The 25,142-nt window shown below is 32.6% G+C and overlaps 1 protein-coding gene across 9 annotated transcripts in view; it reads right to left on the reverse strand.

The window, feature by feature from the left end:
- The window catches only part of DMD (dystrophin), a 2,254,165-nt gene that overhangs the window by 724,148 nt on the left and 1,504,875 nt on the right, over positions 1–25,142 (reverse strand). For all 9 annotated transcript variants that reach the window (XM_036227209.1, XM_036227208.1, XM_036227211.1 and 6 more), the window contains 2 exons: positions 8,261–8,408; positions 5,890–6,039 (listed from right to left, as the gene is read on the reverse strand). In XM_036227209.1, the coding sequence (XP_036083102.1) occupies positions 5,890–6,039; positions 8,261–8,408 (298 nt within the window). The remainder of the gene's footprint in view (positions 1–5,889; positions 6,040–8,260; positions 8,409–25,142) is intronic.

The raw sequence follows: 25,142 nt of genomic DNA on the forward strand, positions 1-25,142 counted from the left end.
GAGGGACAAATATAGAAAACAACACAAAGTCAGATATGTGTATGAAGCTCATAGAGTGAGACAACCTGAGGTAAAAAAAAAAAACAGAAGCTAGCTTTAATGACATTACCATTTTGTAGATCTTAGTGGTATTACTGTTAATGACTGTAAAGGTCAAGATAAATATTAGGCAAAAATGAGGCTATCACTTCAAGTTTCTTATCTGGTGGTAGCCACAAATTTAAACAAAGGCCTGTATTTAGCTTTAAAGCAACATTTCCCATCTTTACTATAAAGAGAAGCTGCTCAAGGCAAGTTAATATAGTTCGCAATAAGCCCATTATGGGGTCCACCACTCCCTTAAAGGAATAGCTACATTACCCCCCCATCTCTGTTTTCTTTATTTAGTAATGAAAAATAGAGCTGTCAAAGTAATCGGTAAATTGGGTAAATAAGCATGATACAACATATTAGAGTTAGCCATGGAGAAAGGCACTAGCTACCAGAGATTGTGATAGTAGAACATTTTTGGAGATACTGTGTATAAAGGAATTGACATATTTATATCCCAGCAACCATGACCTCCTAGTTATAATTATACCACCCACTCTGGCCTTTGGATGGAGCAGGGGCTGGAGAACGCAGGAAAGGGTCCCCATTATTTCTTCTCTCTTCTAATGATTCAGTTTTTGAGGATTAATGACAATCAAGACCATCTCTTGAGCACCTTGACCATCTTTCCTTACTTTTTTTTAAAACTGACTTGTGCACTGACCATTTGGTTTCTATTCCTAAATTTAAACAAACAGGGATAGGGTAGCATAGAGATTGAGAAGAGACAAATAAATTGATTTTAATATGACTAATGAATGAGATTCCAAATTTGAAGACATTTGGTGGCAAAAACATAGCATTAAAATAATTTTGGGATGGGACACAGATACAGTGGATGATATGGTAATATAAGTCTATACAAGATGACATTTATAGTCTCAGTTTTAATTTTTTATCATAAAACTTTTACATTTTATGCTGTTGTGGAACCCACAAAACCTTGACTCATGTTTCACTATTCACAAAGCAGGTAGTGTGTGTTTTAAATAGTTCTCTCACATTTCCTACAATTATATCTTTTGTGTTCCCTTTTATAATATCAAGATGTACTGAGATACTGTAAAACATTTTGGGTTAATCCTTCTCCTTGTTCTCTTCCTATGAGGAATGATTTTCTTTATATTGTTAGATGGCTACAAAATTTGATTACTATGAAAACAGATTCCTTCCATATGCAAATGTCTGTATCTTTACATGGCTTTTCTGAAATTATTAAAAAAAGAAACTTTATATTTTTATTAGGAAAAATCACTTTAAAATGCTTTACTCTGATTATTCACATAAGCAAAGCGTGTGTGTGTGTGTGTGTGTGTGTGTGTATACACACATTTTTTTTCAAATACATACTTGCTTGAATTATAGGGACCTAAACATACATTTTGATTTTAATGTCAAATAATTTGTATTTATTTTATTTCATAAATATTTGACCAGTCATGTAAAAGATCTGTTACAAGAACTTCGGCATCAGTTTAAAAATATGATAACCTGACATAATACAAAATGAAGTTGCTAATACTTTCTTTGCCAATCATCTACATACAAACTTTTCTCAGTGAAACATCTTCATACCTCTCAATTTTGTTGGTTGCTAATGAATAAAAAGTAAATTTTTTGGAGGTAATAGTGCTATTTTTGAAAGAAGCCATTTTATATGACATGAAAAATTATACTTCTGCAATATCCTCTTGGCATGGTTTTGCTACTGGTTTAAAAGATTACAATTTGCCTTATATTTTGGATAGAACAAAGTGAACACATATTAAATATGCTCAATAAGGCAGTAGAATTGTGGTCAAAAGTAGGCGAGAGTTTTCAAAACATTCTTGGGGGAGTCGAAAGCATATGTGAAAAAAGTACATGTGGGACATATAAAGTAAGGAAGAAGTAGCCTTAGGTATAAGGGGATCTGTATTTGGCACAACCTGTAAAGTGTTAGGATGAAAAATGCTATAATAATTGGGGCTAAGTAGCAGGATAAAATTGAGGCAATGAAAGTTTGTAGATGGAAATTTGCCCCTAGCTCAAAACTACCATAAGATGAATGGTCTTACCTTAGCACTTACTTACAAGTAAAAATAAACATAAATCAGAATAAAAAGTGTGGGGTTTTTATCTAAATAAATTGGACTTGGTATCTGGAAAGAATCTCAGCAGTTGGTGTGAATATGTCAAAGACAGCTGCTTTGTAGAATTTGAAAGTATCTTTTAGCATGAGAATCAACTCTCTGCCTTAACACATAGTGTGAAATATCTTAGTCAACAAGATCCAGTCAGGTACTTAGTGCTCTTCATATTTCTATTTTCTCATTCTTACATATAAATCTATAGAGGATTGCTAGCTGTATGAAGAAAATCTATAGCCCAAAAAGAGAAAATGACAATGATACAGATGAATTCCTTGAAATACACAAGTTACAAAGGCTGATACATACAAAACATGCAAAATCTAATCATCCTCTATATCTACTTTAAAAATTGAATCAGTTATCAAAAACTTTCCCAGAAAAAAATAACTCCATGCCCTGATGGCTTTCCAATTAAATTCTTTGAAACATCTTAGGAAGAAATAATACCAATCTTCAATAATTTCTTCCCCCCCAAAAAGAGAGAGTTCCTCTCAACTTGTTTTATAAGTCTAGACTAACAGTGCTCTCAACACTTGAGAGGATATTAAAATAAATTACAGATAATTTTCTGTCATGAACAAAGATAAAAATCCTAAACAACATATTAGAAAATTCAATCCAGCAATCTATATAAAGTACAAGACATCATGACCAATAGGATTTATTTCAGTAATCCATGAGTAGTTTCATAGTCCAAAACTAATGGCTATAATTTATCACATTTCCATGAAGGAGGACAATCATAATCATTTTAATGAATGCACAGCAAGCATTTGAATATGTTCAAATACCTATTCATAATAAAAACTTTATAAACTAAGAATGAGGAGAAATTTCTTAATCTGATTAAGAGAACCTACAAAAAGTCCAACAACAAACATCATATTTAATGCTAAATTACTGAAAGCTTTCCACCTGAGACAGAAAATGAGCTAAGGATTACCATTATCACTACTCCCATCAAACATTGTTTTGGAGGTCTTAGTGTATGAAAAAAATTTAAATAATAAAGATTGAAAAGAAAAAAAACCTCTATTTGATGACATGATTTTGCACTTAAAACAAATGTAAAAGGTTATACAAACTATTAATATTAATAAATGAATTTAGCAAAGACACTGGATACGTGCTTAATATAAAATATCTATTATATTTTTATACACCAAGAACAAAGAGAAAATAAAATTTAAAATGAATCCCATTTATAATAGGATCAAAATTTCAACTATCTGGGGATTTAATCTAATATGTGTAGGTCTCTGGACTGAAAACTGCATACTATTACTAAAAAGGCACTAAAGAAGACCTAAATAAATGGAGATATTTATCATTTTCACAGATTAGATGTTCTAATACTGTAAAGATGTTAATTGATCTACAAATTCAACAGAATTTTAAAAATATTCTAGCAGGCTTTAGTAAAAATTGACAAAATGTACTTGGTAAATTAGAGAACCGAAAATAGCAAAGGCAAGCTGGACTAAGAACAAAGTTAGAGAATTTACATTACCAGATCCCAATGTTTAAATAAAAAAAAATTGCATATCTACATACAATTAAATCTTATTTAGTCATAAAAAGGAATAAAGTTCTGATACCTGCTACAAAATGGATGAGCCTTGAAAATATTATGCTAAGTGAAATAATATAGATACAAAGAGATGAATATAGTATAAGTCCACTTATATGAAATATCTAGAATAGATAAATTCATAGAAATGCATAGATTAGAAGTTCCTTTGTGTGTGTGGGGGGGTAGGGGATAGGGAGTTATTGCTTAATGGTTACAGAATTTTCATTTGGGGTGATGAAAAATTTATGGATATAGATGATGGTGATGGTTTTACATTGGAAATGTAACAAATGACACTGAATTGCACACTTAAAAATCATAAAAAATGTTGGAGAGGATGTGGAGAAACAGTAACCCTCATATACTGCTGGTGGGACTGCAAATTGATACAGCTGCTATGGAAAAAAAACAGTATTGAGGTTCCTCAAAACACTAAGAATTGATCTATCATATAATTCAGCAATCCGTTTACTGGGTATTTACTCCCAAAGACTTGAAAACCCATATCCAAAAAGATATTTGCACACTGATGTTCATAGCAGCATGATTCACAGTGGCCAATATATGGAAGCAACTGAAGTGTTCTACAATAGATGACTGGCTAAAGAAGCTAAGGTACATATATACAGTGGAATATTACTCAGCCATAAGCAGAGATAAAATACTGCCATTTGCGACAACATGAATGGACCTTGAGATAATCATTCTGATTGAAATAAGCCAGATAGAAAAAGTTGAAAATCACATGATATCACTCATACATAGGATATAAACCTAAAAGCAACACATGAACAGGACAAAGAAACAGAAACTCATGGACATGGACTATAGACTAGTGGTTACCAGAGGGGAGAGGGGAGGGAGAGGGAGGAGATAGAGTAAAGGGGTCAAATATGTGGTGACAGAAAGAAATCTAACTATGGGAGGTGAACACACAATGTAAATATATATCTGCCTTACTGTTAAAGTGTACAGATGAAACTTACTGGATTTCGTTAACCAATGTTACCATAAAAATAAATTAATTAAAAAAATGAATAAGTAAAAAATAATAAAAATGACAAGTTTTATGTTTATAGATAGATTCACTGCAATTTAAAAAGTATGCCAAAACCATTGAATTGTACACTTCAAAATGGATGAATTGTACAGTATATAAATTATATCTCAATAAAGCTGTTAAAAAATGATTGTTATTAAGCCAGTGTGGTTATAGTTGAAGGACAGACATAATCAAATGTAAGGAAATACAGAATCCAGAAGCAGATTTATATATATATGCTTCTTTGATTTATGACAAAATTGCCATAGCAATACAGTGGGAAAAGAATTGTCTTTCAATAAATGATGATAGATTAATTGATGTTGCTTTTCATTATAAATTCATATGTGCCACTTGGTTTTAAAGAGTAAGTATGCATTACATTTTGATAAACAAGTAAGCAGCTAAATAACTAAGTAACTAATAGAAAGAAAGAAAGAAAGAAAGAAAGAAAGAAAGAGAGAGAGAGAGAGAGAGAGAGAGAGAGAGAAAGAAAGAAAGAAAGAAAGAAAGAAAGAAAGAAAGAAAGAAAGAAAGAAGAAAGAAAGAAAGAAAGAAAGGAAAGAAGGAAGGAAGGAAGGAAGGAAGGAAGGAAGGAAGGAAGGAAGGGAGGAAGGAAGGGCCCTTTGAAGAAGGTTAGCATGAATTAAGCATTGATTAAGTTTATACTACAGTAAGGATAAGTGAGTCTGATTCATGATACTTGTTGAACTGTACCACCTCCACCTTGTTTAAATACTGTTAATATACACCTGAACATCAGATTAATTACTTCATACCTTTTCTGGTCTAATTCTTTAGAATTAGTCAGGAAAAGTAATAGTGATGTATATTTTAGCATTTGCTCATTAATGTACCATCCTCCACCACCACTATTTCCATCCGTAACAAATTATTCAGCCAAATCAAATGGTCAGGTTAAAAAAATATATCTACATACTAGCCTCCCACCCCCACCCCCACCCCCACCAATAAAATGCCCATGAAACAAAACAAATATAAACACTTGCAACATTTAACACATGTGACAGGGGAAATGGTTAATGTCTAACCTTTATCCACTGAAGATTTGTCTGCTTGAGCTTATTTTCAAGTTTATCTTGCTCTTCTGGACTTAGGGGAGCACTTACAAGCACTGTTCCTCCAGTTTCATTTAATTGTTTTAGAATTCCCTGGCGCAGGGGCAACTCTTCTGCCAGTAACTGAAACAGACAAATGCAACAACTTTTAAAATGAATTACAGCACAATGCCAACTACCTTGTCTTTGACTCTATTGATTAATCTATCAAAATGAAGCAACTTGACCAAAGGCTTACCGGTATCTCAAATGCTAACAGTTTTCTATAGAACACATAGCTGATAGACTGAATCACCAACTAGCAAGTAAATAAAATTGTCCTAGAAAGGACCAGGATATCTCATCCCTCAGAGATTTGTCTTTCCAAGAGAAAAATGTCACATGATATCAGCTTTAAAACAACACTCTAAACAGAGTTAAGAGCCCCAAAACACATTTCTATCAGAAATAGAACAATCTGAATAAATTCATCACCCTCTTAGGTATTAAGCCTCCAAGTAGTAACATACCACTGAATGAGAAATTGCATTAACATATTAAGAAGTAACTAATATTGAGAACACATCAGGTACCAGGTACTGTGCTAAATCTCATCACATCTATTATCTCAATTAATTTTTAAATAATAATTCTATGAGGTAGATTCTATTATCTTCATCCTACATAGAAGAAAACTAACACGGAGGTTAAACATCAACAGAGAGGTTAAGTACCAGATCCAAGGACAAAAGTAACAAGCAACAGACCTGTGATTCATACTTGGGCAGTTTCATTCAAGAATCCTTACCTCGACTCTTCCACATCCCTAGATTTCTCTTATTCATTCAGCATCAAATTATCAATGCCCTTTCCAAGATCTACAAAACCACTACTATTTTAATAACTGTCTTTTATTCTGTTATTTAGAGCTGTAGTGTCCAATACGGTACCACTAACCACATGAATCTTTCAAAATTTAAATTAAGTGAAGTTCAATAAAATAAAAACTCAGTTCCTCATTCACATTAGCTACCTTTTGAGTACTTATAAGGCACACATAGCTAGTGGCTACTGAAATAGATAATGTAGAACATATCCATCATCATGGAAAGTACAACCGGACAGTGCTGATCTAGATTGTCTAAGGAAAAAAGAAAAATCAATGTAAATTTATTAATAAGTGAAAGCTGCTAAAGACGTCTCTTAAATAGGTTACCAATTATATTGCTATATATGACACTGAATACACTTAGACAAGATGAATTTTCAAGAACAAACTGAGTTCATTTTTCCATGACATAACCATATTCAAATGACCACAGATTAAAAACTTTTTGCTTTTGAATCTCAAATACCTAGAGCAATATCTGACATATAGTAGTACTCATTATTTGTTTACTGAATTAAGCAATAATTTTATTTGTATACTTTATCTTCTGTTCAGGTACAAATTTCTTGTGTCAGAGAAATAAGTGGTTGACATTAGAGTCAATTTGCACGTGTAAACCAACTGAATCATTGATAAAGCTGTAATTCCATTTCCTTTTGATTGTGTGACCTTGTAAAATGAGGATAACACCAATCATTTTGAAAGTTTGATATGAAGACTACATAAAATAGCAGATGTAAATACATCTAATACTTAGTACATAATAGGGAATGATTAAATGTTAATTTCCCTTTTTCTTTCATCTTCCCTTCAAGATTTAAAAACAGATGCAAAGTGTTTCTTTCCTAGAACTAACACCATAAAAGTTAATCCAACTGCACAATTAGAGCCATGCCAGTCAGCCAGGTGAGATAATCAGAGATAAGCAGACATGACAGTAGGAAGGCATGAAAAGCAACTTGAATAAACTGGATGTCTATTCAACCAGTACTAGAATGTGAACCAACACCATGAAACCCACCACCCCCTCACATCACACAAAAACAGGCAAACTGAACACTGAATTAGAGGCTGAAGTAATTGGATCGATTTGGTGATTAAGACTTTCCTTAAAAAATGAAATTCATTCTATAAAGATTCTTCCTAGTTTTTAAAATAATTGGAAGCTATGAACTTTTCCAGTAAGTCTAAAATTAATTTCAATTAGTTGTAAAAATACTGCCATGCATTTTATACACGCATACACACATTTAATGTATGTGTATATATGTGTGTGTGAATGTATGTATGTGTGTGTGTGTATACATATGCATATTGGAAAACATTGGGTTAAGATAAGATAAAATTGTGAGAAAAACTAGTGAAGAACTATCAATAATCTAGTCGGCAGGAAATCAATGATTAAATACATTAAAAAATAGATTCATATTCTCTTTATACAAGTGGGCCCTGAGGGATTTTAGAAAATAAAATTACCTTGACTTGTTCAAGTTTTTCTTTTAGCTGCTGCTCATTTCCAGGTTCAAGTGGAATACTGGTAATGTTATCCACTTCTTCCAACCATAAAACAAATTCATTTAAATCTCTTTGAAATTCTGACAAGATATTCTTTTGTTCTTCTAGCCTGGAGAGAGAAGAATAAAATTGTTACAAACAACATATTTCTCAAACTTTCTATTTTTTTTAAAGAAAAAACAAAACAAAAAAAACCTGCCACACACTTTCAAGAATACAAGCAATGTAAAAAGTATTAATACAATTTAAAAAAAATCATTCACTTTGATCAATTTCACTCTCAAAAATCTCTAAACTATGAGATTAAAATTGGTCAAGAAAAATTCTAATTTTAAAATCCCAACATTATTTTATTAAACCAGCACAGTGTTTCTCAAACTCAGCACTACTGATATTTAAGGCTGGATAATTAGTCATTAAGGGGCTGTTCTGGGCATTGTAGAAGGTTTAGCAGTATCCCTGGCCTCTACCCACTAGATGCCAGTAGCATTCCCCCTACCCACCCCCCACCCCCAGGTGTTACAACCAAAAATCTCTTGAGGCATTGCCAAATATCCTCATTGCAGGCAAAACTTCCCCTGTTTAAGAACCACTGCACTAAAGCAAGTATATAATATGAAGTTGCATTTTATAAAATGCTTAAGATAGAATATACCTTTATGGAAAACTGCAGAGTAAAGGAAAAATAAGGAAATTAAAATAAAAACCTTAAATTATTACATGTTAAAATGTTTTCCAAATTATGTTTTATAATCCTTTTTGAGGAAAGAGGAAAATTGATTTAAAATACTTAACATACATTATACTAGTGGAAGTTTTTAATTACAAAAACACATACACTGTATGTTATTCAATTAGCCATAAATTTATTCTTACATATTGAATTATAACACAGCTGGGAAAAATGATCTGCACCGAAAATAATTTACATTTTTTTTGTTTTGTTGTGTTTTGGGAATATATATATATATATATATATATATATATATATATATACACACACAAGGTGTGTATATATATATATACACATACATACAAGGTGTATATATATATATATATAGTATGTAAGCTTTTAATTGAAGTATAATATACATATAAGAATGTGCACATATAACTGTATAGCTCAATAGAGTTTTAAAAATTGGAAATACCAAATAATCAAAGAAAGGAACAGAATGATATCAGAAGCTGAGAGGACCCTCTTGTCTCTTACAGCTGCTACCTCCAAGTATAACTAGTATACTATGTTAAACGTTACGTATATGGAAAGAACCATATGGTATATATTCTTTTTTGACTTGTATTTTTCACTCAACACACAGTTTAAAATAATCATCCATGCTATGTGTAGATTAATTTGTTTATTCTCCTGGATGTTCAGTATTGAATTGTGTATGTATCACTCTGTTGCTGGGCATTTGAGTTGTTTTCATTTTGAGATTTTTTTTTGTTAGCACTAAGTTAAATATTCAAGGGCTTACAAACTGTCAAAAATTCTACTGGGCATAGAATTCCCTTCTGCATTCTATATACTTGTTTTCAGTGACTATATTGAAGGCCTTACCTTTGACTTTAGAGAGTTGAAAGCGGGGAGTGAGGGAACAGACCCTCACCACAAACACTGCACTCACCACAGAGCTAACCATTTCACCCCATCTGAGTCCTCCTCTTAATGTTAACTGGGACATGGGGTACAAAGGAGGCTGGAAATCACTGGTAGTAGACATAATGCTACTGTCACTTCTCAGTTAACCCTGTGGGGAAGTGGCTGGTCTTAATTGCTGGCAGCTTGTTTTAGAATGTGGGATAGTACCATTTTTCCTCAGACTCTGGACTTAGAAGCAATTCTGGAAGAAGAAAAAATACCACTATGGACATCCTTTGTTAAACATTTTTAAGCCAGTTCAATTCTTGGGTCTAAGATTCGAGGGTATTTGTCAGTCTACCTCATTTTTCTCTTTTCTACTCTGCAATTCTTTGTATCCTTTAGTATTTGACTCCAGATCATCTTGCACAGTGTCCCAAACACTGAGATCACCTTACTTCTACCAATATTCCTTATTTTAGTTAAATAAAACTTTGCTAAAAACTAATTACACTTGTAAAACCTAGACAGATGTGTAAGGCTTTTCCTAGCCTTCATCTAGAAACTGACGATTTCAGGGAGGAAAAAACCCCCCAAAACCCAACAAACAAAAAGAAGGGCAATATATTTATTCGGTGTACATTGAGATTTATATATTTAATTGGAATCAAACTCTATAAACATTCTGTACTTATTTTCTTAATTTAATATTCTACTATGTTTCCTAAAGTCATTAATTATTCTTTGAAAAATCGATTTTAGAGCTGAGTAATAAGCCATTTATGAGTACACCAGATTTCACCATTCTTCTGTTATTAGGAATTTAGCTTTGTTCCAATTTTTCATTATAATAAATAATCCTATAACAAAAACATTTGTTTATGCATTTTGGCTTATGTATCTGCTAATTTCCTTGGAATAAGGAAGAAAAGTTAACTATAAGAATACTAAGGACTTAGGTGCACATTGCATAATTTCTTTGCAGTGCTGGTAGTAAGAACACTCATATACTTTCAACCAACAGTTATAAAATACTTATCTCTACACACATTTATCATTACTGAGCATTATGATCTATACACTTGATAGAGGAAAAAATAATTTGTCATGGATGTTTTTTACATTGTTTATTAACAGAAAATTTGAAAAAAAATTCTATATATGTATTTATTCGTCATTTCTGTTTCAATTGCAAATCGTTTGCTGTCTGTTGCCCATTTTCCTCAGTTTTTTTAAAAGAGCTCTTTTAATATTACCTTAAAAATATATTTATTGAGAACATTTTTCCAGCTTCCCTTTTACTTTTTTGCTTTTTAAATATATTTTTATTTGTTTATAAATAAAATTTCATCTATTTATTTCGTTGTTGTTTCTTTCATTTATACTATTCTGAATCCCTAAACCTTAATTAAAATAAAACGGATTACTAATGAATCTTAAATTTATATAGAGTTAAATTTTGACCTTTAAGGAATCTTCAGAAATTGATATTTTTCTCAGCATGATCTATTCTCTATTGATTTGTGGGGTTTTTCATTATATTTTATATTTTTATATGTAATCAGGTTCTGTTTGCTGATCTACTATGCTGAGCTACAAAAACGTGACAGTAATTTGCTACTCAACCATTGCAGCTTTAAAATATGTTTAATTTCTGGTAGGTTAACCCTCTTTCTTGCCTTAGCTATTCTAATTTATGTAATACAAGTATCATTTGGTCAAATTATAAAATAAATCTCACTGGGAACTTTGATAGAGATTACATTAAATCAACAAATTAATTAGTGAAAAATTTACTGTCTTTCCACTATAAATCTGCTAAATTTTCTATGTTTACAGTGTTTTTGGATACTGAGAGTAGTACTCAGGACTCATCCACACACTATAAATAATTAAGTAAGCTTTCTAATTAACCTTCAGCATCAGTTTGAAAGGCAGTGACTTGCTTATCATTTTATGGATATTAACTGTATACTAATTTAGAAAACCCTTAAGAACCCAGAGACAGAATAAATCACCACTTAAAAAGTAAAAGCTTTGGCTAAGCTATTTGCCACAATATTTCTTTTTATGCAATGTTCATGGAAAACTTTTTTCTGATGATTTAAATTTTTAAGTACAGCATCTTCTGTTTAAATATGAAAACATTTGGTAATCATTTCTTGTCGAGCTTTGTATTTTATACTTTGAAATAGAAAAAAGATGGTGACCCAAACCCACTGGGACCTTGTTATAATCTGCTTTTCCAAGCACATGTATTTTCCGAAATTTCAAAAGCCTCGATTTGAAGTTTTAAAAGCTGCAATTTGAATTTATATATTCAGATGATTGCAGAAAAGGGAAGGAGCATAGTTAGCATTTCCAGGCTTGTCTCTGACAGAACAGTTTAAGCATACTTTATATTGGCATTCATCACATGAAGTGTTATTTCTTTGTTTACCTATTCCCTTAATGCTTATGGTAGGATTTATTCGGGCATTTGGTAGTAATAACAATGAATGGGATATTTAACATTACCCATCTGCAATTAAGCACTAATATTTTACTTTTAGAGGCATTTCAATACATTTAGCTATTATTTTTTTAAAGAATGGCTTCTGTTTGAAATATTGGCTCCGTTTCCATTTACATTATAAATGCTCTTAATGGAATTGATGGAAGCACATATTATGATGGAGAGAGATATGCATAATCAGAAAGGAAGAGTTACCAATATATTGTTTAATTCAATGAACTTAACGTTAACTCTTAGAGAACACATTCTGTGGGGCTGCTCTTATAGTAAGAGGAAAAGACTGCAAATCACATTGCATGATTTTAGAGGGAGAATGTTTCAGGCCAAGTGCTGGATGTTTTCACATCTGAATCTCTTTTAATACTCAGATACTTTCCTTGTATTGCCTTCCTAAAATTCCCAATGAATAAATTGAAACTGATGGGAGAGGGGTTTGGGGGGGGTGGGTGGTGGCAATGAAAAAGGTGAAGGGATTAAGAGGTGCAAATTGGTGGTTACAAAATAGTCAGGGGATGTAAAGTACAGAGTAATCAATAATATTGTAATAATTATGTATAGTGTCAGGTGGATACTAGACTTATTGGGGGGATCGCTTTGTAAGTTATATAAATGTCTAACTACTATGCTGTACACCTGAAACTAATATTGAAAGTCAACTGTAATTGAAAATAAATAAATAAATAAATTGAAGCCCTGGAGATTTATATATCATATATATCTAGATATAAGGTTACTATCCCATTTTCCAAATGAGAAGTTTTAGGTTTTGGATCAACTATAACTCAGAACCTATCAAAAATGTAGGTAGAATCAGCACCTGTCTATATACAATGCTTAATTCATTAATTTGATTGTACATACTAACCTAGAATGTTATAAAATATATTAGAAAGATTGCATTTCCTCATTCACAGTTTATACAACAATTGTGTAAACATTCTTTTGCACGCACCTTCAACAATAAAATTGTCATCCTGATCTATGAACTTTTTGAGGCACCTAATTCAGTTTTCTAGATGCTATCATCTTCACTTCCACATGTGGCCTGAGGTGCTGTACTGCTGAATCCATGCATAATGTTCTACTGGCAATTTTATTCTAAGCCACAAGCACACATTTACAATACATAAGACAGTTTTATGTTATGTAAAGACAGTTTTCTTTTTTCTGTGCCATATGTTCATGAGATACACAATGCAACCACATACTGGGTTGCTTTTAAAATAAACTCTCCTGAACTCTTGAAGTTGTAATGTCGTTCCACCAGTTAATCACTACTTCCGTTAAATTTGTTTTCTTCATGGTTATTTTTCCCTCCTCTATCAAGTGACTTCTACAAGCAACCAAAATAAGCATCAAATGAGATTAAGCCAATATGTCTCTCCCAGACTGTAGTTTGTTGTTTTGACCAAAATAAAACAAGTATCTTGTGATTTGAGAAACATTAGAAGGATTCAAATATATCTGTTAAGAAAAAAATTATTCATGTTTAGTCACACATTGTAACTTCCCCAGGTTGTACCCTCTATAGCAGCAGTACCAAACCTTTCTGGCACCATGGACCAGTGTACCTATGAGAATCTAATGCCTGGTGATCTGAGGTAGAGCTGAGGTGATGATGCTAGCACTGGAGAGTGAATGCAAATACAAATGAAATTTTGCTTGCCTGTCTGCTGCTTACCTCCTGCTGTGCGGGCCCAGTTTCTAACAGGCCAAAGACCGTTACTGGTCAGTGGCCTCGTGGGTTGAGGACCCCTGCCCTATTGGACATTATGTGAACCAGAACCCAGGCATCAACTCTATTTTTAAACCAACATGTCTTTTATATATGGGTAGTGCTTGAGTTACACAATTCATTCATTCCTTTTGCCTAGACTTTGTGCCTTAGTAAAATGAAATGCTCCTGAGAAGAAAAACATATCAAGGCTTTCAGTCATTTATTCCTCAATATTAAGGAAAACAGCAGCAACTTGTGGGTAGATATAGAGAATGAGAAGGGAAATCATGAAGCCTAGCAGTGACAGTTAATGAAAGAAAAATAAGTTCAAATCTGAGCTGTGCAAGTTAGTATATGAGTATGTGAACTTGGACAAGTTATTTAACCTCCATAGGCCTCAATTTCCTCATCTTAAAATTGGCACAATAAACATTTCATAGTGTGGTCATGTGGATTAAATTTGCTCTCCAAAACCCCAGTTTCAGCCTAGTGCTTCATTAACAGTCAGCATTCAACAAATGCTAGAAAAATAAATTTTAAAAAGGGGAGAATCTGGATACTGAACTATTTCTATCTTAGAATTTTGCCTACACCAACATAATTACATACACAAAAGTATTTATAAAGCATGCATGAGTACACAAAGGGACTATTTGAAATTGAGCTTTTCGATGAGCTGGTTGACAGCTCTATTTCTCTCTTCTGACAAATTTTGTGGGGAAAGACAATTATAGTCAAAATCCAATCTGTGAGTAAATGTCCCACCAGATGAGACTACTTCTAGGTGAAGTAGATGTATGATTGCAATGCCACAAACATTTATTGAAGGTCTACATGTGTCCAATGAAGGCAACAATTCTTACCCTCATGGGGTTTACATTCTATTCTGGTGTGGGGGGGCAGACAAATAACAAGCTAAAGGAGTGAAATATGTAGATTGTGATATAGTGATAGGTGCCACAAAGAAAAAAAGTGAAGGGAGAGAGAGAATATTTAGTGGAGCTGGAGGACTGCAATTTTATAAAAGGTAGTCAAAGAAGGCTTCATTGACAAGTGGGTATTTGAGTAAAGTCAAAGTGGTAGAGAATGGAAAAACTGATTCTTTTCTTTTAATTATGAAGCTAGCTGTCATTTCTCACCCTCCCTTGCCATTAATCGTGGCTACATAACTGAATTCTAGCCAATGGAATGTGAGCAAAAGTGATGCTCACTGATTCCAGACCTGGCTCATAACTTTACCTCCACACATGTGATATTCCTAGTTCTTTCTCTTTCACATAGAAAAACACCATGATCTTGAAAACCACACGTTAAAAATGGTAGTTGATAGTTATGGCGATGTGGAGCATAGCATAGAGAATGCAGTCAGCAGTAATGTAATGGCTATGTGTAGAGCCAGAGGGAAGATAGAGTAATCAAGGGGATCATCATAAACTATATGAATGTCTAACTAATGTACTTACTGTATACTTGGAACTAAACTAAACTAGAATGTTAAAAAAAAAGTGGCAGAGTCATAAAAGTCAGTGTAGCCTGGGTCCTTGATTCACAATTTGGAGGAGAGCTGCTTACTGGTTGGAAACAACTTTTTGAATTTTGCATGAGTAAGAAGTTTGCATTGTGTTAAGCCACTGAGATGTGGAGCTCCTTTTTTAATAGCAACTTGAATTAAATTAGGTAATAAAGGAGGTAAGGGAAGAAGTCATGCAAATATTGGGGGAAAGAGCACTCTAAGCATGGGTAACAAGTACATAGGTCTTAAGGCAGAAGAAGTATGGTCAGACTATTCTAAAAACAACAAAAAAAGTGGAAAACATGTTTGGAACAGAATGAGAGAAGGGAGAGTAGTATAGATGAGGTCAAAATTTTGAAACTTATGAAATTTTACCTAGAATCCCAAGGCTTTCATAATTCATATTGCCTATCAGACTCAATTCTTAGATAAAAAGAAATTCCAGAATAATCTTTTTACATATCCCATATCGAACTCTGTTTTCCAAACCTACTTTAATAGGTTCAATCGACTAACTGAATCCCCGATTTTCTTCCATACTTTTGCGGTGTGCTGTCTACACAGGTGCTGGAATGCACTTCTGAAAATACTAATGATGCTTTAGATATTCATCTATTAGAGGTAGAGTGACATGATTTATCAATAAAGTCATTGGTATCTGGTGGAAGATCCAATGAAGAATGAATGACCTCAGTTTTCCTGTTTTCAATGAAGGCTAGGTTTTTCCCTTCCCAGACATTCAAAACATCATTATTTTCTAAGCTAACTCCTCTGTCAGTCTCTATGGATGGATTCTGTCAGCTGGCAGTCTCCTGAGCTAGAAATATGAAAGGAACCCTTGATTCTTTCCTCTCCTTCACTCCCAGAACATATCAATAAATATGTCTTCATAATTGTACTTTAGATATCTCCCATGAATCTGACCACTTTTCTCTATCCTTTCTGACACTATTTCCTTCTCTCACCCTCTCTGTCTGGATTACTGTGGTTATTTCATAATTGGTTTCTGCCTCCCACCTCGTTATTGTCTTATCTGTTCTCAAAACTTCAGAATGGATTATCTAAAATATGTCTCTGAACATACTCTTACAACTTCAATAACTCTCTAGTACCAAGGAATAAAATCCAACTTTTTTAACCTGGATCAACATTATTCACATTATCCTTGGGAGATTTACCATGAAAAACAAAGTGTGTGTTATGAAAGGCAAGCTCTATGTAAATTAAATTAAATTGGGAGAAGTTATATACTGGGGAGTTCCAAACTATGGACCATGAGCCGAATTCTGCCTGCCACTTGGTTTTTGAAAATAAAGTTTTATTGAAACACAGCCACACTTGGTCATTTACATATTGCCTATGACTAGTTCACCCCACAACAGCAGAGTTGAGTAGCTGGATCAGAGACTGGATGACTCACAAAGCCAAAAGCATTTACTACCTGGCACAGCAAAACTAAAGTTTGCTTACATATGCTATTTACTAAATCTCTTTCTTGGACACATACAAGGGGATTAAAGGTATAAGAATTCTGATATAAGAAAATCTGTATAATCTTTTTAACCCAGTTATATGTCTGATCATAAAAATGTGTATGGCCATTAAAACTCTTCTTTACTCTTTGAAATAATTATTAACACTTTACCCAATTAGTATTTCACAGGGCATATGTGAAGACAGCTCACAGAAAAACTAGACATGGCATCTGATTATAAATATTTATTCTATTTAAATTTACTGAAATTTTCAACTACGAGAAGCTATGTTTGCTTAGCTTAGAACCAAACATGGAAAATACTTAGTAAAAAAGAACCAGGCCTTTGCCTTCTTTTCCTTTTCTTTGCTTTTATGTTATTCAAGTTTGTTTCTCTTTCTTCCTAATCCAAAATCAACTTTATTGCTTCTTTTATAATTTCACACCCTTTTAAAAAAATCGTTATAGTCTTTTTCTGTGGGTTTTATGGTGACTTTTATTACTATGCCTGTATTTTGAATTCCTCAGGGTCCTTGTAATTTCCGCCCCCAGCAAAATGTCATCTATTGACTGGTACTATGTACATTTCCAGTGGAATATAAATACATTATACAGACAAGGAAAACCAAAGTTCCTTAGAGAGAGAGAAAGAACATATTTTGCTCACCACTTTCATCCTGGAGAAGAAAGGGCAAAGGGTATTTCCATTTGATTTATTTAAAATCTACACATAACTCCAGCTAAGTTCTGAAGAAATTCAGGTTACTATACTTTCAAAGAAATATAGCCACAGGAGGTACAAGAAAAGCGACATCCCCTCAAACAGCATCTCCTGAAGTATAGTTTGGGGACCCCTGGAGATGCCTGAAATACATTCAGGGGGTCTGTGAGGTCAAAACTATTTTCATAATAATACTAACATATTATTCGCCTTTTTCCTTTTAGTCTTTTAAAAGTTTTCCAGAGTATATAGCAACACATTGAATGCAGAAGCAGATAACAAAATTAGCTCTCTTCTCCTAAACTAAATATTAAAGTTTTCACTCTTCTTACAATCTTTTTTCTTGTGGAAAATGGTTATTTTTCATAAAACATTTGTTATTTATATTACATAGAATGGGCTCATTATTGTAATTGCAAAATAAATTAATAAATACTTTAAACATTTATCAGTTTTAATATTAAACATGGTAACCCACATAACAAAAGCTTTTTGGAATCTGGAATAATTTCTAAGAGTATGAAGGGGTTCTGAGACAAAAATGTTTGACAACCATTGCTTTAAAAGAATGGAATAACCAGAGTTTAAGTACCCTATTGGATAAATGAGGAGATTATTTTCTGGAGAATAGAAATGTCTCCTTGTCACTGGGGGTAAATTATGATAGCTTATCATATGTATCAAGTTCACCATCATAAAGACCTCAGACAAGTAATTAACACAATATGTAATAAAAATTTAAACAATCCATTAGGTATGAAGAACTCTACCACCAAACATTGTGGTCAGAGTCTAGAAATTTGCCAAAGACTTTATGATACAGAAGAAAGTGAATAATGTAGGCCAAAGCACTATAAAGGCCAACTTTTAGAGTTAATGAACTTCCTAAGTATCTGCTGTGAGTCTGTGTGGCATGCTAGGTTTAGTAGGTCTCCTTCAGAAGACATATACACTGCTCACTTTGAGATTATAATGTACTCAGACAAGTTGGCCCGTCATTAAATTAATGTTTTTCATCAAATATTTGAGTGATCACAATATATCAGGCACTGATTGTCCTACATTATGGGGCCATTACAAAATGTCGAGAGGCTAGTAGGAGATGCAGACATGTATATAAGTGGGTTTCTTTAAAATGTGATAAATATTGAAGTGTAGCTATGACTTTAACAAATATTTATTATGCATCTACTAAGTACTGGTCACTGTGCTAGAAGGCAAATATTAAGAGGTGAACAACATAGACCTAGTCCTTACCAATATGGAGCTTAGAGTATGATGGATGTTAAACCAATAATCATGCAAAGAAGTATATTAATGAAAAACATGATACATGTAAGAAGAAAAAATTTAATTGTTATAAAAGTGTACTCCTTTATTTATGAACTTTCAGCTAAGAACATTCATTTACATGTTTCACCTAAAGGCAAACACATGTGCATCAAATTCTACTTCCTACAGAAAAACAGTGTCAGTGGTCAGACAGTTATTCCACTTTTGAATATAATGCCTCATTTTAGACTAAATGTGCTTCCTCTGTGTGTATTTTGGAAGTATCTAATAAACATTATTAACCTTATTGTATGTGATGAGTGCAAAAGCAAACAGAAATTGTTGAAACTGCTGTGAAACATACAGAAAATAAATCGTCATCATTGTCATCATCTAAGATGCTTAACATTTAGAATTTTCTCAGATTTACTGGAGCATCTAATGGTTTCTTGTAGAAGGCATATAGTCTAAGAACAAATGGACTTATAGCAGTAGTTTTGAACATAGCTTGTTCCCAAGGAGAAGAACAGTGGATCTTATTTGGATTGAGGAGGGTGTGGTGCTTATAACAGTGAGTTCCTCTGAGTAAGTGACATTGAAGCTGAACCCTGAAATATATGTAAACATGTCTAAATAAAGCATAGAGGACTATCTTCCACATAGAATAATCAGCTTCCTTCAAAGCAGAAAATACATAGAGATTCAGAAAAACTGAGTAGAGCACTGTGGCTAAAGTGTGGTGAGCAAGGTGTAGAGTGGAAGAAGACAAGGCCATAGAAATGAGCAGGGGCTATGAGGCCATGGTGAGAATTCAAATTTTATCTTAAGTTCAGTATGAAACCATGAACTAAGGGCCCTAGGAACCCAAAGAGAGGAATGACCTCTCAGAAACCTAGAAAATATGTTCATTATATGAAGGGAGTAAAGCACTGTAGAGAAAGAAAGAGCATGGACAATGCAAAAGTTGATGGTCTTTTTAATGTTTCCATGGTGAGGGAATGTGGAAAGAAATTGGCAAGAGGAGGTACTAGAACAGTAGGTTTGAACCCGGTTCTAAAGAGCTTACATGCCTGCCAAGGTCAATACATTCCCTCTATAGTGCCAGAGAACCACTAAAAGTTTATAAGCAGAAATATCGCATGATTCTGTTTGTATTTGTAAAAAAAAAGATATTTGATAGTCTTTAAAGATATACAATGAAATTACTTAAATGGATTGTTCAAATGTAATAACAGTTATTGAATTATCTCTGGGCATTAAAATTTGATCATGGATGAATTTCATTAGTGCATTATGTATTCTACCTTCCACATCAATGATTAAATTCTTGAAACACTGGGTACAGGATACAGAGGAACTTAGAAAGTCTACTGAATAGAAGATTACTCAAGATAAGCTTTGACCCATGAAGTAGACTACTGCACTTAGCTAAGCACACCTTTAAAAACAGTAGAATCTAAGGTGGGGGGGGGGAGGAAGGAAGGAGAATGGATGAAATTAAAATAAATAAGGAAAGAAAGAATCCAAATAGTATCTCCAAGAATTTTTTTTAGCAGACTTAGTCACATATGACAGAGTCAATACACTGTGAAATAAAATAGATTTCCTGGTTCTTAGACTAACAGGACAGAGAACTGACGAAAATGACGTTGAGAAAAAAATCCTCTGTATGTTTATGAAGGTAATTTCTGTCTTCACTGGACACTGACTGCCATTACTTTCCTGACGAATATAGGAGAGTGTTGTGTTTCTATTCTCTAGAGAGAATTGATGGTTTCTAAGAAATTACCACATCATTTCTTCACAATGTGATTCAAAAAGCAAATAATGCAAAAGTAAGTAAAATAAAAGGCCATTCAGTAGTAAGTATTACATACATAACATTATGTTGTAGAATCATTAGGAAGAAAAGTAAGACTATCATCTCAAAAGGTAAGCAAAAATAGAGATAGCTAAATTACGCTGGGTAAGGAGGGACATGCAGATACCAATTAAAAAATTAGAAAATTAAAGTATATGCAAAAATAGTATAATGAATTCCCATTACCCATTATGCAGATTCAACAATTCCTAATATATTACCAACTCTGTTTAATCTATACCTTTCTATACTCTACAAATTTTTTTAGCTTTATTGAGGTATAATTTACATACTATAAAACTCACCTATGTTAGGTATATAACTTAATGGCTTTTAGTAAAGGATAGAGTTGTGTGTACCATTGCGACACCTTCCTCTTTTCTTTCCCTTTCGTCTCCTTTTGTTGGTTCAAATGCCAGTACAATGTTGAATGTTGAAGTACTGAGGGGAAATATTTATGTATTATTTTTGATCTTAGGGTAAAAACATTCAGTCTTTCACCTTTATCAATGACATTAGTTATCAGTTTGTAGGGTTCTACTGCTACCTTACTTTCCTTCCTTCCTTCCTTCCTTCCTTCCTTCCTTCCTTCCTTCCTTCCTTCCTTCTTTCCTTCCTTCTTTTGTTTTGGTCAATCTAGTTAAATTCTGTCATTTTCAAAATCATTTCAAAGATTCATATTTGGTTTCATTGATATTTCTCTATTCTTACTCTTTTTACTTTATTGATTTCTGCCTTAATCATCTTCATTATTTCCTCTAGGTTTAGGGTACTATTCTTTTTCTTGTTTCTTAAGGTGAAGGCCTGAGTTATTGATTTGAGAATATTAACCTTTTGTAACACAGGTGCTTAAAATTTTAAATTTTCCTGTAGGCACTGCTTTAACTGCATTCTGTCTTGACATGTTGTGTTCTTATTTTCACTCAGTTAAAAATGTTTCCTTATTGTCCTTGTGATTTCTTTTTTAATCCATGGATTATTAGGTTTTGTTTAATTTTTAAACATTTTGGTATCACCCAAATTTCTTTCAGTTGTTAAATTCTAATTCTGATGTGATAAGAGAATATAACTTTTAATTAATTCAATTCTTTTAATCAAAATTTGTTTTATGAACAAGCATAAGATTTACCCTTGAGAATATGCCATGGACACTTTAAAAGTATCTATTCTGCTGTCATTTGGTGGAGTATTCTAAGTCTGCCATAGCATTCTATTGGCCACATCTTCTACAGCACTGCTGATATTCTATCCAATTGGTCTACCGAACATTCAGAGTGGGATAAAAGTCTCCAATTCTTATTGCTGAACTTTCTATTTTTCCTTTGAATTCTATTAATTTCTACATCATGAAATGTAGGGCTTTGTTGTTAATTTTATACATACATACATATATATTTGTTATGTCTTCTGATGAATTGGCTCTTTATAATTATAAATGTCCTTATCTGTCACAAGTAACATGTCTAATCTTAATTTCTATTTTTCTGATATTATTACCATATCATTTTTCTTATCAATACTATTTCATGATATATCTATCTCATTTTTTTTAACTTTCAAACTATATATCTTTGGCTCTGAAGCATTTGTCTTTTAGACAGAATATAGTTGGGTATTTTATTTAAATCCTGCTTGAAATATCTTTTAATTGAAATGCTTAATACACTCACATTTAATATAACTACTGATATAGCTACGTTTAAATCTGCCATTTTACTATTTTTTTAAGTCTCATGTCATTTGTTGTTGTTGTTGTTCCTTTAATTATTCTTAACTACCTTCTTTTGTTAGGCATTTTTAGTACATAATTTTAATTCCTTTTTTTAAACTACAATTTAAATGTATTTTCTTAGTGGTTATTCTAAAGATTACATACGCATCTTAATTTATCATAATCTACTTCAGATCGAAACTAATTTAACTCATTCCTGCTAGGATGGCTATTATCAAAAAGACAAAGGATTACAAGAATTGGCAAGGGTGTGGAGAAAAGGGAACCCTTATACAATGTTGGTGGAAATGTAAATTAATACAGCCATTATAGAAAACAGTATGGTGTTTCCTCAAAAAATTTAAAACAGAACCTTCATATGATGCAGTAATTCCACTTCTAGGTATATATCCAAAGAAAATGAAACCACTCTCACATTCATTGTAGCATTACTCACAATAACCAAAACCTGGACACAATGTAAGTGTCCATGAATAGATGAATGGACAAAGACAATATGATATATGTATATATACAATGGGATATTATTCAGTCTTAAGAAAAAGACATCCTGCCAATTGTGATAATGTAGATTAACTTAGAGAACACTATGGTAAGTAAAATAAGCTAGACATAGAAAAACAAATATCATATGATTGCACATATATGTGGAATCTAAAAATAAAAAAAGTTGAACTTAGAGAAACAGAGAGTAGAATGATGGCTCCCAGGCACTGAGGGAGGAGGGAAATGGGGAGATGTTGGTAATATGGTACAAACTTTCAGTTAAAAGATTGACAGATTCTACAGCATCTAATGTACAGCATTGTAACTATAATTAATAATGTATTATACACTGGAAGTTTGCTAAGAGAATAAAACTTAAATTTTCTTACCACAGGTATACAAATAGTACCTACGTGAGGTGATGGATATATTAATTAGCTTGACCGTAGTAATCACTACATAAGGCATACTTATATCAAAATGCCACACTGTACATCTTAAATAAGTCCAATTTATTTGGCAGTCATACCTCAGTAAAGCTGGAAAAAAAACCCTCTAATTTAATTCCCATAAAATATGGAAACTGCTTTGATAAGTTCCATTTTCCCTTATTCTTTGTGCTATTATTATCATATTTATCATATCTATGTTATAAAACAAAAATGTTATAATTATTGTGTTTTACACAATCATTTCTTAAAGAAGTTAAAAGAAAATATATATTTGTACAGTCTTTTACATTTACCTATATATTTGCCAATTCTGTTGCTCTTCGTTTGTTCATGTAGCTTTGAATCATTGAATGATATTTCTTTTGACCTGAAGAAGTTTATTTTGTTTTTGTTTGTAAGTCAGGCCAGTTAGCAAGAAATATTCTCATTCTTTGTTTAAGAAAGTCTTCATTTATCTTCATTTTGAAGGAACAGTCTTACTTTATCTAGAATTCTTGATTAACAGAATATTTTTTTTCTTTCAGCACTTTGAATATGTCATTCCATTGTCTCTGGGCTTTGTTGTTTGTTTATGATGAGAAGTTAGCTGCTAATCATATTATGTTTCCCTGTACAAGATAAGTCATTTTTCTCTGGCTGTTTTCAAGATTTTTCCATTCATGGTAGTATTTCAATAGTTCGATGTTTGGGCAATTGATCTCTTTGCATTTATTTTGTTTTTTGAGCTTCAGGATATTTGTAAAGTGTCTGAATGTTATTTCTTCAAATATTTTTTATGCCCCTACCTCTTTTGTTTTTGGGACTCTCATACCGCATACATTAATACACTCAGTGTTTTCCCACAGGTCTGAGTCTCTGGCCATTTTTAAAACTTCATTTTTCTCTCTGTTCTTCAGATTAGAGTATTTATATTTATCTTCAAGCTTACGAATTCTTTCTTCCAACATCTGAAATCTGCTCTCAAGATACTTTAGTGAGTTTTTCATTTCAGTTATGGTATTTTTCAGTTCCAGAGTTTTCATTTTTTTAATAATGTATATCTCTTTGTTGATTTTCTTAATCTGTTGTCATTGTCATCATACTTTCCTTCAATTATTTAAATATGATTTTCTTTATTTCTTCAAGGTAATTATAATAGAAGCTTTAAAGTCTCTATCTGCTAAGTCTAATGTCTGGGCCAACTCAGAGACAATTTCTTATTCTGCTTTTTTCCCAAAGTATGGACAACAGTTTCCTTTCTTTGTAGATATAGTATTTTCTTCTAGAAAATTCAACATTTTAATTAGTATATTAAAGAAGCTCTGGTTCCAATTCCCCTACATGCTCTGTTATGAATTTTTTAATAACTTGCCTAAATAGTATCTATTGAATGTTTCCCCACAGTGTATGACTGCTGATATCCCTTCTCTATTTTAAAAGCTGGGCATATTTCTTATATATTCCTGATAAATCAAATTTCTGGATAGTCTTCCAGTCAATTATTTGCCCCAATCGAGTTAGCAATTTTAGACCATC

Source organism: Rousettus aegyptiacus, unplaced genomic scaffold (assembly GCF_014176215.1).
Source record: "Rousettus aegyptiacus isolate mRouAeg1 unplaced genomic scaffold, mRouAeg1.p scaffold_m13_p_9, whole genome shotgun sequence".
In the NCBI taxonomy this organism is placed as follows: domain Eukaryota; kingdom Metazoa; phylum Chordata; class Mammalia; order Chiroptera; family Pteropodidae; genus Rousettus; species Rousettus aegyptiacus.